Source organism: Cataglyphis hispanica, chromosome 2 (assembly GCF_021464435.1).
Source record: "Cataglyphis hispanica isolate Lineage 1 chromosome 2, ULB_Chis1_1.0, whole genome shotgun sequence".
Classification (NCBI taxonomy): Eukaryota; Metazoa; Arthropoda; class Insecta; order Hymenoptera; family Formicidae; genus Cataglyphis; species Cataglyphis hispanica.
Window position 1 is genome coordinate 11,990,317 of NC_065955.1, and position 14,200 is coordinate 12,004,516.

The following is a 14,200-nucleotide window of genomic DNA, read 5'->3' on the forward strand; positions in this document are numbered from 1 at the left end:
CATTATGACTTAAAAATGTTTTTTTTTTTTTTCATCTATCTCGAGCAAATTAATTACGAATAAAAATATTTATGAGTGTTGATCGAGAAAAATGCACATAAAGATCTAAACAACGAGATGATTAGTTAATATTTTGATAGAAATAAGATAATTAAAAATTTTTAAGTTGTTGGAAAATAATTGTGACGTCGGTAAAATTAAAAATTTATTATATTATATACATATCTGAGGAGACTTCTTTACCTTATTGTGAAGTTCCAGTAGATTTAATAATTGATCTTGCTGTACGATGGTATCCCTGAGAAATTCTACCTGTGCCGTATCGTAACCATCCTTTTCTCCACCGGAAAGTACCCTAAATCTTCTACCACCGATCGTGCTGAGAATACTGCAGCCGTCTTTGAGCAATACCCGATCTCGAATATCTAGGATAGTACCATATTCCGCATATCTGAAATAGTACAGCATTATTAATTATTGTTACAGCCATATCTTTTAGATATATAAATATATGTAATAAGCTTTGTTATAAGTCATGTATTATATATGTAATAAAAAATGTTTCTTACGGAAATTCTTACAGAAAAAGATTATAAATTTTTTGAAGTTTTTCTTTTTACATATATATTGTTTCTTATTTATACATTAAACAATTAAGTTTTATGATTTAAATACATTTTTTTACTAGTAATTAATTGATATCACGAGTACTGATCGAAAGAGATGTGAGTGTAAAATAAAAAAATATAAAAATAAAAATATTTGGAAATCAAGCTATTGATGTAAATTCTAATTGCAGAGAAATCTAGTTACCTTTTCGTTCCCGTTGCTTCTTTGTTGAGACACGCGGCGATTCCAAACTGGCGCACTCCGCTCTCAACGCATCTCCTGACCATCAGCCTGTATCTAGGCTCGTAAACGAAGAGGGGACAGGCGACGCAGGGGAAGGCGGTCGTGCAGATGAAGACGGCGATCTGCTCGTTACCCAAAAGACCCAGTCCCTGGACCAGTTCGAGCCGATGACTCACTGCTCTGGAGGTATATTCCGCGGGCGCCACTGTTTTAAGCGCTTTCTCTACAAAATCCGTTACGGTTTTCTGGCTACTGGCTAGATACTGAAAAGAGAAAGAAGATAATTGGTCAATGAACAAGTAGGACAAGTAAATTATTCTTTGCGTTAAGTTAAATTATAATATGTTAGTTATATATAAAAATATTTTTGAAATAAAAAATAGAAATAAAAGTCCAGTTGTGGGCGCGCGTGTCGTCCTATACTAATCTAGATTTATACATATCTCAGCGATAATTTTTAGTTCTTGTTAAAAAATATTTTTCACAAATTCGTATTGAAAATTAATAAACCAGCGGTTTATTAATTTTATGTAATGTCAGTTACACCCCCAATAGCAAAGAGAGCGTCGCAGGAAGAGTCTTTCTAGACAAGTACAATTACTGATATTGCGGAGATAGGACGAGAAAACAAGCAACGGCGCGCCGCAAGATCATCGTTGATCCGCGCATCACGTTGTCCTCATCGTCATTAAGTATAATACTCGTACAAGCGATCGGTAATGACGTTACGAACGCGGAAGCTCACGACTATCGTCTCGGCGACCGCAAACAATAATCATTTCAATCTGCGGCATCGTCGTTAACCGCTAGGAAGCATTTATGTCTCATTTGCGGATAGGTGTTGTTGCAGCATCTCGCGTCGATGTATTTCTCTGCCTAGCTCTTCGGGATCAACGACTCGTGTGACTAATAAGCAAGTTTTAAAATATAAGAAAAAATTTGTGGAAAATAGATGTGAAGGGCGTCAGTTGTTTGAATCGTAAATTACGATTGTAATAACAGAGAAGCGAAAGAAACCTGATGACAATAATTTGAAAACAAAGTAACCGATATTATTTTATACTTTGATTACAAATAATTCAAGAATCTAGATAATCTGTGAAAAATATCTAACAATAAGAATGTACATATTTCTATTATAAGTATTAAATTGTGTAACAGAATTCTCTCATACAGCCTCCTCGTTTTATATAAAAATACGTTGATTCCGAAGCTGAAATTTTCCTACAGATTTGATTTGATATTTGATATTTTTCGAGAAAGAGAATTTTACATTTTTTTATATATTCTTACTAAAACAAATCTTTTTGGAATTATTATGAAAGCTAAGTTTATTTTTTATAAGTAAATCATATTATAATAATTATAATTCTTTAATATAGCAGATTATTAATTAATAATTCTTTTGAAACAACAAAGTATTAATCCAAATTATTAAAAAAAAAAATTCTCTCTTACGTCAGCCAAAGATGTGACACATAAAGGGCAAGCCGAAGAGTAATCTAGGCAGCGGTCCAAGCACATCCAGCAATAGGTGTGACCACACGGTGTCGTGACAGGTTTCCAGAGCAGACGGCAACATAAGATACAATCCAATTCCCCAGCGGTGCTGCCGGAAAGAGGCGGCAAGAGAATTTCAGCGGGTCTCGGTTCGACTCCTGCAAAGGAAACATCATTTCAGGATATTTTTAGGAATAGGAGATATTCGAATATACATATAAACGAGATGACGATAAAACTTACGTTTCACTTTTTCTACATCCTGATATACACGGTTCAGACTTGCTTGCAATTTTGTATTGACCAGTGGTGTAATGGAGGAACGAAGTCTTCTATTTATCGTCTGTAAAAAGAAAAAAGAAATAAGATAAAAAATAATATAGTAAGTCTTGAAGGATTATGTATAAAAAACTGGATTGGAGATACATTTGTGGTTAGAAATAAATACATTGATAAACAAGTATAAAGTAAGGAATAAACAAGGAATAAAACAAGGAATAAAAATCGAATGACAATTAATAGAAAATTGAAGCGTTTTATTTTTAAATGATTAGAGTACACATTTTAATTAGTTTTATCTTAAATTGTACAAGATTTAAATTAAGCTCTCATTATCATGCAAAAAATATTGGACAAGTAGAATTGTATAATTTTCGAAATATCTACCTGAGTGAATTCCTCTTCACCACTGCTATTATCCTCGCAATCAGACCTGTTCAGAGTAGTGCATTGCCTGCCTTTGGGATTCATTAACTGATGATGGTTTCTCGTGCGTGACGTGCTCTTCGTTAGATTGTATGGCGTGCGTGACGACAGAACATTCTGCCGACGTATTCCAGGCGATAGCGCTCTGTGCAGAATCTATGACACACGTTCGCAACTTAGTAATATATGCACCAATTAAATAAGTTGCAGAATGTAAAATAGACGACAAGTAATTTATTATATTAAAGATTATATTACCTATATAAGAATATATTATTATATTAAAAATTAGATTATTTATTTCTCAAGTGAACTTTTCAAAGCATTGGTAATATAATGTTATTAAATCTTAGAAATATGTGTTTATTTAATTTATTTATTTTCTATAAAGAAAGAAAAGGAGAGAGAAAGGAAATTTGACATAAAGAATGACAGTTACCATAATTTAATTCTCTAGTTAAATTAAAACTTATAATGTAATGATTTGATTTAATTCTCTTTCTCAGACTTTATAGAATATTTATATAAAATAAATATGTATATAAATAATTATAGATATTGAAATAATTTTAAAGACTAAAATGTATGTCAAAAATGCATATTTAAATTAGATTTACGAAACACGAATCGATATTATGACACACGAATTCTTTCAAAGCGAAAGATTAATATCGCAAATTAAAAGACCATGGCAAATCAGAACTTTGGTTGAAACTTTTGCTAGCGATGACTTAGCGATCCATTGTTCCTCTAGGCATGCATTTCTTGATGTGTTTCATACGTATGATAATTCGAAATTTCTGAGACATCAATGAGAATTCATTGTTAGCCATTAAATCGGTGTAATTAACGCATGAAATATTAAGCGATTAGGCAATGAGATGTTTTCGGATGATGAAAGTAAAAGTACGCCTTCCGTAATGTAGATCCGACCGATGGATTCAGCGGTACGGGAAAGAATGATTCCTCGATCTTACATAAGCGGCAATGCAGCTTGCATCAATGATTCCGCCATCGGGCGCTCGCTTATATAATCGTCGTACACTCGAGAAAGAAAAGAATTCAACACGCTTCGTTTTTTGAGTCATTTAGCATCGAAATTTGACGCGGCGACTTGTCAGTGTTTGATTATTTAACGTTCATCGATTGTTATCATACGCAATCGCGATTTGCAGATATTCGCATAAATTTTGCATTGTTACAAAATTTAATAGATTGTAGATCGAATAATTTCAATCTTAAATATCCATCATAATATAACATTTGACGCTCAGCTACAAGTATCACAACAAATTTAAAGTATTTTGTATTTGTATATCGCAGTTTAATATATTTTGATATTTATTTTTATATGTTCATTCTGCAAAATATAAATTAAAAGATTTTATTTCAAATAGAAGTTCAAGAAAAGGAAAAAAAAAAAAAAATGAAAAGAATGAAAAATCTAAAATCATGACACGTGAGGAAAATTACGCAGCGAGAAATTGAAGACGCAAACGAGATGCGCGCAGATGCATGTGAGCGATCGATGAATTCTCTCTCTGTGAATGGAACTTTTTCAAGAGGATAAATGAGGGGAATGCGCAACGGTTAAAAAATTCGACGTACATGGAGGTTTGCATTATGCACAAAAGGGGGTGGGAAACGCAGCGGCGCGGGGTGGAAGTTGTGCGTCACACAGTGGAAGATCGATATATCGACGCCGTTGCTACTGCGAGGAACAACATGGGGTGGGGGGGGGAGGAGGGGGGAAACGGACGCATTCGCACTGACGAGAATATAACATCGGCGCGTTCGTGCGAATGTGGTTATCGTTGCCCCTCTGGCATGGCGGGTCACTCACCTGCGACGACTATCGTCGTATACCGAGTCATTAAGCAGGCACGCGGCCGCCAGCAGTCGTGCCGGAAACGCCGCTGCGCGCGTTTCTTTCATGTCGTTGATGCTCTCCGGACGGAGACAGCACTCTCGGATATTAATCTCGCGTATTCCGCGACATTTGCGCGATTATCCGACTTGAGGGAATTTTTTATTTACGGCCTGGCGATGATTTGTTTTGATTATCGCAATCATGCCTTCTTATTTTGACCGGTTACAGGAATATGCGAATACTCGATAAATTTATTTAAGCGATCCCTCGAGATGCGAATCGAACTTGAACTGTGAATCGAATCTGGATGATCGATAATGTCTAGTTACCAGGAAAACTTAAACTATACTTTCCATGGAAAAAATTTAAATTTTCAAATCAAAAGTTTTAGTTTTATTATCCAAACTTATTGTCGTATAATGCATTTTACACTTTGAGATTTATCCAATTTATTGTACATTTGATTGATGTTTAGTAATTATCGCACTATTGAGTTTGTTAATTTTTAAAATAATAAAATGATAAACATACCTTGGTCAATTCATGGCGTACAGTTTGCGGATTTTTGTCAATAGCCACACTAATGCAGAGAGCATAGATTGCTTCTTCGTGCCTTCCAAGCGCCGACAAAGCGATCCCTCTTCTATAATGTCCCTAAAAAAACGTAAAACATAAAAATATAAATTTTGACTCTATAAATAATTTTATAATTATTTTTCCTTTGATAATATTAAAATTATGTAATAATTTTAATATCATATATGTTTAACATAAAGTCGATAAAATGGGCATTCTTGCATATGTTTTATGTCACAAACTGATAAAAAAGTGTTGAAATGTGAAAAGTTTTAAATATTAAATTTTACTATAATTATAGTAATAATTATAATAATATTATATTTTACTATAATTATATACTATAAATATAGAAAAAAAATTTGACAAATTTAATTTAAAAATAAAAATCTTTAATCAAAATATATGCATTTTAAAATACAGACTAGAAAATGTTCTATTATCTTACACATGTACTGATTATATGTGGGCGTAAGTTCTGTATTTTCTCACCTTGCCCCAGTCTGGCCGCAATCTAACTGCATGATCAGCGTCCGTAAGAGCGGCTAAAGGCCTATTCAACAGGAGCAAGACATGAGCTCTGTTGCTACGGTGAAGCGGGCTATTCGGTGCTGAAACATGAAAAAATAAACCAAGATTATTATCAGATAATAAACAAATTTTATACTTTAAAATATTTCAAAATTTATCTCGTAAAAAATGAGGAATAATCGAAATAATTTTGTTTGATTCTATCCAGAAAGATGTGAAAATCCGATGTATAAATTCAATTCATGCTGTCGCATGTCACTTTGGTAACGAGAGTTTTATTCTTTGATGTCATATTTTTATATACCCTATGCAACAAAAGAAATGCATGGCAGACATAATTAATAACATATTTAATAGTAAAAGTGCATTTTGATGATTCTTCCTTTTAAATTCAGGTATATTTATGGTAAGATATACATGTACAAACACACGCATATAATATAACTTTATTGATATTATTTAAATGAATCACAATACAATAAAAAAATCAATGCATCATTGACATACACGTCGATGCATATCTTCCATAAAAATGCATTCATAAGCATAATCGCATATCCATTATGAGCAGTCTGACAATGAGTTTCTTTTACGCTTAACAACCCGAGCTCGTTTAATTCTGTGAAAACTTGTCTCATGCAAAAAAAGACGATCATTTACGGCGACGAGGCAGATTTCATAGAAGTGACCGCGGACGATGCCATCGGCCGATGGCAGGCGGCGGCGGCGGCGCATCCTGGCATTGTGAGCAATGTCATTGCCTCCGCAGCTAGAGTCCCTTACTTGGTCGGAGACGAATTTCCGGCTCGCACGTCAACATCGCGAATACCAACATCCAACATTCTATCGAGGAATTTATTTGATAGTCTCTTCTCTAGTCCATGTTAAAATAAATTGCATAAAAAACAGTTACACTAAGAAAAATAGCTGTCCGCTTTCTGTCAGATTTCAAAATTTTTTATTTAAAATAAATAAAAACTTAAATTTTTTAGAATTTTTTTCCTATACTTGCCTATATTTTAAGTAATATAAGACTTTTGAGAGAGAAAACTTGTATTATACTATACAATTTTTTCGCGGAATCTGAGAATATTAAAGATCGAATTTGATCGAATTTAATTGATCGGAAAATTCATGTTTGTCAAATCAAATATTACATATAAATATATGGAAGGCTTTTAGAAACTAGATAAATTGAAAAAATCAAAAAATTTAATAAACTGTGTAGAGAGAACATATAGTCAAATACTAAAACAACAAGAGTGTTCTATTAAATTTCAGTTCAATAAATGGTAATCCTGAGAGTGATCATTGTATAGTCTGTAATGCGATAGCAGCTCATATAATTGCCATAGTTTATCTATGCATCTTCATGCAGTGTACATGCATCTTTAGAATGAATAAGAAGCCGGACATATAATCGTTCAACATCTATTAGTCATATACTGTCTCGTGATGGTTTTGCAACGTTGCCTAAAGGAATCTTCAACAGCTGATGTACTGGATATATACCAGGAGCGATTCCTATAGGCTGACTTATGTAACCTGTCTCTGAATATTACAACGGTTCGCTTTAATTTAGAAATACGATGCGGAAAAACCTAATCGCCACGCAGACGTTGTTAAAGCCGCTTATTGTTAAAGTAATTTAAATTGGATTTTAAGATTTTAAGATTTTCCGTGAAATTACGATTAAAATGCATAACTCACTTAATTGTTCGCATATATTCGCTACTTACAATTAATACGATTATTAAATTATCACGCTATTTTCATATTTAAAGCAAGTTTTACCTTAGAAAAAAAACAAGGTACTCTAACTTGAGATTGTATTTAACATTAAATATCTCTTAAAATGCACAGTCAAACCAATAAATTTTAATATTAAATTTAATTCATAATCTCCCATAATTATCAGAATTAATTTCACGGTTTTACTTAATTAAATAATAAATGCTAAAATTGAGACTTATATAAGATTACATTAATTTACATATTTCTGGCATAATTATTATTATTATTTTATCGTAATACATACAATTCATAGATTCTTCATCGAGAAATTGAATCGAGAGTTCCGAGCATACCGATTACGCAAGCACTTGTGCGCGATTAAGTGCGTGCGAAGGAACGCAATTTTCCACGTGGATTGCCAAGCTGTAAGAAATACGTACAACGGGATACGAACAAGTTCATTCATTAGCACGATCATTCTTTGAATAAGTCGTAAAAAACGTTGCTCTTCCTGTCTGTTCGATCGAATGCCAAGGTCCGCCTTGGATGATCGATCGCTTGCTCACAGCGAGTAATCGTGCTCGTTGAAGTGCCTGCTTCCTAACGATCTTTCTTTTAGAGATGTGATTAAATTTAAATAAATTTTAATCTGAATTATTCATGACAAGTATTTATTAATTAAATTGAGTTGTTTCTTTCAAAGGTATAATCAGAAAAAACTTCTATAATCTTCGCAAGAAAGAGAAATAAAGAAAATAAGAACGCATTCATATTTAAAATAAGATAAGATTCTCTCTTACGACTTATTGAGATCTTTAAATTTTGATTATGTTTAGAGAATGTCGAACTACTGATTCTTTTCAAATTTTTAACAATAATATATACAATAATACATTTCTATGTTTTTTATTTTTGCAATTAACAATTTTATTAATAATATAATTAAATTTCTTTATTAATAATATAATTGATATCTTTTTCATTTTATTTTTTACTTTCTGTAAATCAAAAATTTTTTGAATCTTCAATGTTAAGAGACTTAAAAAAAGTAGTAATTTCTTCTTTAATTTTTGTAGCGAGGTTACACTGTTTAGCTATACCATATAAACATATATTTTAATATCAATTTTCTTGAATAAAATTTTTTTTTATAAAAAGATTAATAATTTAAATGCTCTATAAATACAGTTCTCTTATAGCGCGGTAGAAAGGAATGCGGATCGTCGATATAGCACAAAGTTAAAGATAAACCGGTTTTCAGTTTATAAATATGATAGTCGCTAAATAAATCTCTGATTCGCATTTAAAATCTTGTTTTTATATTATTTATATCTTCAGAATATTATATATTATATATATATATATATTATATATATATATATATATATATATATATATATATATATCTTGCTTAAAAATATATGAATTATTACAATAAAACTAAGTTAATCAACGTTGTCAATAATTACGTGTAATTATCTCTCTATCTTAAAAGTATGCTAATTCTTTATTTATCAGATAAAGTATTATTTTCTATACATCTTTTAAATTGTAATAATTTAAGAAAAAAAATTTTTTAAAAAAGTTATTCTTAAAAGAGATTTTATTAAAGAGCTTATACGCACATAAATTACTTTTTTTTCACTATTTATAAATATAGAATCAAAAATTTATATGTAGGCGCGGCTCACTGACATGTGTCCGGCTAAAAGTTGGCGCTGATTGGCCATACTTTATTCAATAATAATTCCTTTATTAAGTGTTATATAAAAAAAAATGGAAGTAAAGGACTTTTCTTTTCGGTTTGACTTGCTGTACCTGCACACGAGAGATTATTATTGATACGATTATACACCCTGTATATGCATACGTACGTATATACATATAATTAATCTTTAATACAAAAAGAAAAACACAAATCAAGCTCTGTTTTTAGGATCGCTTTTTAGAAAGAAGTTTTTAGAAAATAATTTCGCATTAACGAGATTTCTAAATCGCACGAAAATGCACATTCATCGAGAGATTCGATGCCGTATGTGCAACCAGGCGCGACAGATGGCTGCTGACCTTCGTTGGAAAGAAGATGAGCGGTATGAAACCAAAGAAAAGAAAAGAAATAGAGAGGGAAGGCGAATGCCGAGAGTTCGAGAACCGAGTTAAACGGAGCGTCGTACGACGGTGTACTGTTGTAAGCGTTCACGTGAGAATCGGAGCAAGAACTGTTGCTGCACATGTTGCCGAGCTTGTGCATTCTCAGCATTCTCGAGAATAGGGACCGCGACATGAAAAGATTGAGAATATATACGAGAGTTCAGTTTTTAGATAGAGTTTTTGCATAGAGATGACAAATTAGTGAGAATTCCTTATTATTATTTTCCTCAATATATACGAATATTCGATGAGCCTTTGCGGATAACTTTTTAATCTTAGAGCTAAACAATTAAGATGCAACTTAAGTTATTGTTAATTTTTTTTTAAAAAAAAAGATCAATTATTTTTAATTATTAATTACAGTATTAATCAAATTTGTTAATCAAGTATCAAGTATCAATCTTCAAGTATGAATCAATCTCCCTCTCCCTTGATACACGACAGGCGTTTAATTTACGGGTGTGGTAATGTTGCGACAGTCTTCCCGACATGAGTTGCACGCGGAGCGCGATGCAACTGCATCCGGCCGGCCGGCGGCCGACCGCGAAGGGAGAGAAGCGAAAGGCGGGAAGAAGGGAAAGAATACAGCATAAGCGGCTGCAATATACAGAGAGCCGCGCGCCTGTCGACGTATCGTCGTTGCAACGGAGAGACGTCACCCATGCCGGCGCGGCACAAACAGCCGCGCGTTACGTAAAGGTCGGTCACCCGGCGCGTATACTACTGCGTTGCCGCCACTGTCGTTGTTGTTGGTATCGTGTCGCTGATGCTATTTACCGTGGGCAATTACCGTGTGTCTTATGGCAACGGCTTGTCTCGATTTAACAAGTTGCCATTGAATAATTATGGTTAATAACGAAATTTAAGCGTCACTTTTGTCTCGAATTATCATCTTTGTTTATGAGAGAATTTCCCTCGGTTCGATGGGATATTACAAAATTACTATAGCAGTTAATTTTGTTGCTTTATCAACATATCATCTTTATTTTTGAAAAAGAAAAAATTTTATCCCGATTTTGCATGAGAAATGTTGTGTGTGCGTAAAATATCTCTTCTATAAGTATAATAATGGAATGTTTACTCTAATGTAATTATTTGTTTGATGGAACTATCATTATACGAGGAGATTGCTTCGATGTGTGTGCGTAATAAAAAGATTTTAGCACATATTTTTGCCTTTTTTAATTATAATTAATTTATTATTTATGAGAATAAAAAGACCGCCAATTTAATGCAAAATTATAGAAAAACTGTAATTCTAATAATAAAATTTTAAATCGCTACTTATATTTGGAATAATTATTTTTTTATTAAATACACAATATAAATTGTTTGTAAATATATGTATAAAAATAATTATAAAATAATTATGTTAACTATTATAATTATATTAATAACTATTACGATAAAAATTTCTGTAATCATCACATGTTTTGTATTAATTTATGATAATAAAGAGTACAATAAAACATACGAGATTAGTATGATTTCAGATAAGACTCTTATTCATTATACCAACTTATATTATGCTAACAGATTTTTTTATAATATATTAAATGTTTGAACTTTGCTGTAGAGATATCGTATCCTTAAATAAATTGTACAAAACAACGAAAAAAAAAAGAGCCAATAAGAGCCTAAGGCAGAAAATAAAGCGCAATTAAAAAAATAAAATCTTCATAAAAATTTTTTAATTAAACATTTTGTTTCTTTTTTGGACTATCTTCAATAATTGTTAACAATATTTAACATTATTTTAATTTTTTTATTTGCGCTTTATTTTCTACGCTAGACTCTTATTAGCCCGTCTTTTTCCGTTATTTTATATAATATATATGAGATTTTTATTGTTTAAATAAAATAAAAAAAAATCTATTTAGAAAAGTATAAAATATAGAGTGCATTATATAAATCACAAATTTATCAGAAAGATAGATTCGAAAATATTTCTGCAATGTATCAAAATATTATATAACAGGATCTTTGTGTAAAACAATCTTTGGAGAATGATACATTCGAATGATTCATTCGGCCTATTTATGTAAAAGTACCGTAACGCGTGCTCAATCTTGAAATATATTTACTAAGTAGGTGTGCGTGTAAGTTGTCGGATTATTCGCTGCCGCGAACGTGAAGATGTTCTATTTGAGTCATCCAGCAGACACTAATGATAATTCATCAGCCAGCGAGGTGTACAATGTGTAAGTGATGTGTGACATCTCGTTACTTATCTGTATGCCGCGCAAAAGCCATAGAGATTCTCTCTCACGTATATTCCGTCTTTCTATTCTGGCAACGATCAATAATGCTCCACACGGAATGTACGCCGTAACTTCTCCTCACGTCACTTGCCAAATTACTCACAGATATTTCTCTTGGACGTGTCCCCTTGCATCACTTGCATTAATCGAGTGTTTGACTTTATCAGTAAATCACTAATTTTCACCATGACAAACGGCAATTGATTTTTTTTGTAATAATATTTTGTATTAATCTTTTGTGGCCGCAATAATTCTTGACATTTTCTTGCGTAATATAATTTTTTTTTTTATGTAATACGATGTTAGTATTATAATACAATATTGCAATACATAAATTGAATAAATATTTATAAAAATTCTGACATTGCAAATGTCAATTCAATGAAATTATAATATATATTCAAATAACATGCTAATTTTCTATTACGCATTAAACAAAATTATTTTACTTTCTAACAAAGATTTTAACTCCTTATATTCGATTGATTATTTCACATAACTTACAAAAATAAAATTACATTATCTTGTTTATATTTGATTAAAATCAAAAATTTTTTTAAATTTAGTTTTATTTTTGCGATTGATAATATTTACGAGAATAGATGAAATTGTGCTCGATTGCATTAAATTCAAAATTTCTTAACGCAATTGGAGTCAACAGTATCATAATTTTATTAGCCTGATTCGTTTCAGAGACAAAATGTCCCGTATATCAAAATAAATTACGATGTGTTAAATAATTAAACAGAAATATTCTCTCGACTGTACAAAGTAACTAGAACATTTAATTCAGTGAGCAGTTCCAATTAAATTATGTAAGAACAAAATAAACCCTGGCGGATAATTTGCCAAATGGCGATGTTGAATATATAGCATCTTTAATAAGAATCTGTCAAACTTTTGGAAATAAATTATTTAAATAAGTAAGTTTCTAGATTATATAATTCCTTGCACATTTTTATTATTAATATTAAATATTTAAAACTGTCGTATAATAAATTTTATTGTAGTATTTTATAACTCTCAAAGAAGGATTTTATCAGACTTATTAATTGATTGATCTTCAGTAGAAAATGTCAAACTTTTAAAGGATTCATTTATGTTCCTAAAACCAATTACCGACACATTTAATTTAATAATCTGTAATAAAACCTGTAAAGAATAAGAAAGTAAATACAATAATATTTCATATGATACTATTATATGACATATATATACTTTATTTTGTTTTCAGTATATCTCTATTTTTCTTTATTAAAAGTTTTCTTATCAATTGATATAAATTCTTTCTCATTTAAGTAACATATACTTTTGTGATCCGATATAATCCCTCTGTATAGATTCATACATAGTAGCTGGACGATAAAGGAAAATTTTAATGAAAAATTGATAACCAAGTGAAATACTAGTGTAGAAATGAAGTGTAGAAAATTACGATCGCTATAGCCGCGCAATTCCTCAAACAAGAACACAAAAATCATTGTTTATCACCAACTAACACGTCTCTCGCCGGCATGCCGAGCTTATTGTAAACAGTAATATTATGTAACGTCGGTTATACATATCTATAATAGATGCTGATGACGTACAATGGCTGATACCTAAAGACGTAGACTCGTTCTAATTAGACGCCTACTGTTTCCTCTATAAATTCGATATCCGTTTTCCTTGCGAACGATGATTGGAATATGCATTGTCATTGAATTGCTCTATTAAACTTTCCTTATATTAAATCGACTGGATATAATAAAACATTTATATTATATACTACAAAATATATATTAACGATTATGTATTTTCTAAATAAATGAAGCTCAAGTAATATCTGGCCAACATTAATTTTATAACAATGTTACATTTTATAACTGACGTATAAGCCCATTTTGCACAATATATCTCATATATATTAATTATATATTTTGATTTTCCTGCAAATTTTAAAATTTATATTTATTTGACTGTCATTTCCCTGTCAATCGTATTACGCGCGTAATATACTTTATTATATAATATAACTTAT

General features: G+C 31.3%; 1 protein-coding gene across 1 annotated transcript in view; it reads right to left on the minus strand.

The window, feature by feature from the left end:
* The window catches only part of LOC126858905 (LON peptidase N-terminal domain and RING finger protein 3), a 44,189-nt gene that overhangs the window by 4,482 nt on the left and 25,507 nt on the right, over positions 1-14,200 (minus strand). The window contains exons 2-8 of the mRNA XM_050609591.1: positions 5,996-6,114; positions 5,459-5,581; positions 3,019-3,213; positions 2,596-2,695; positions 2,311-2,510; positions 814-1,115; positions 244-451 (exon numbers count right to left, since the gene is read on the minus strand). Coding sequence (XP_050465548.1) covers positions 244-451; positions 814-1,115; positions 2,311-2,510; positions 2,596-2,695; positions 3,019-3,213; positions 5,459-5,581; positions 5,996-6,114 — 1,247 coding nt within the window. The remainder of the gene's footprint in view (positions 1-243; positions 452-813; positions 1,116-2,310; positions 2,511-2,595; positions 2,696-3,018; positions 3,214-5,458; positions 5,582-5,995; positions 6,115-14,200) is intronic.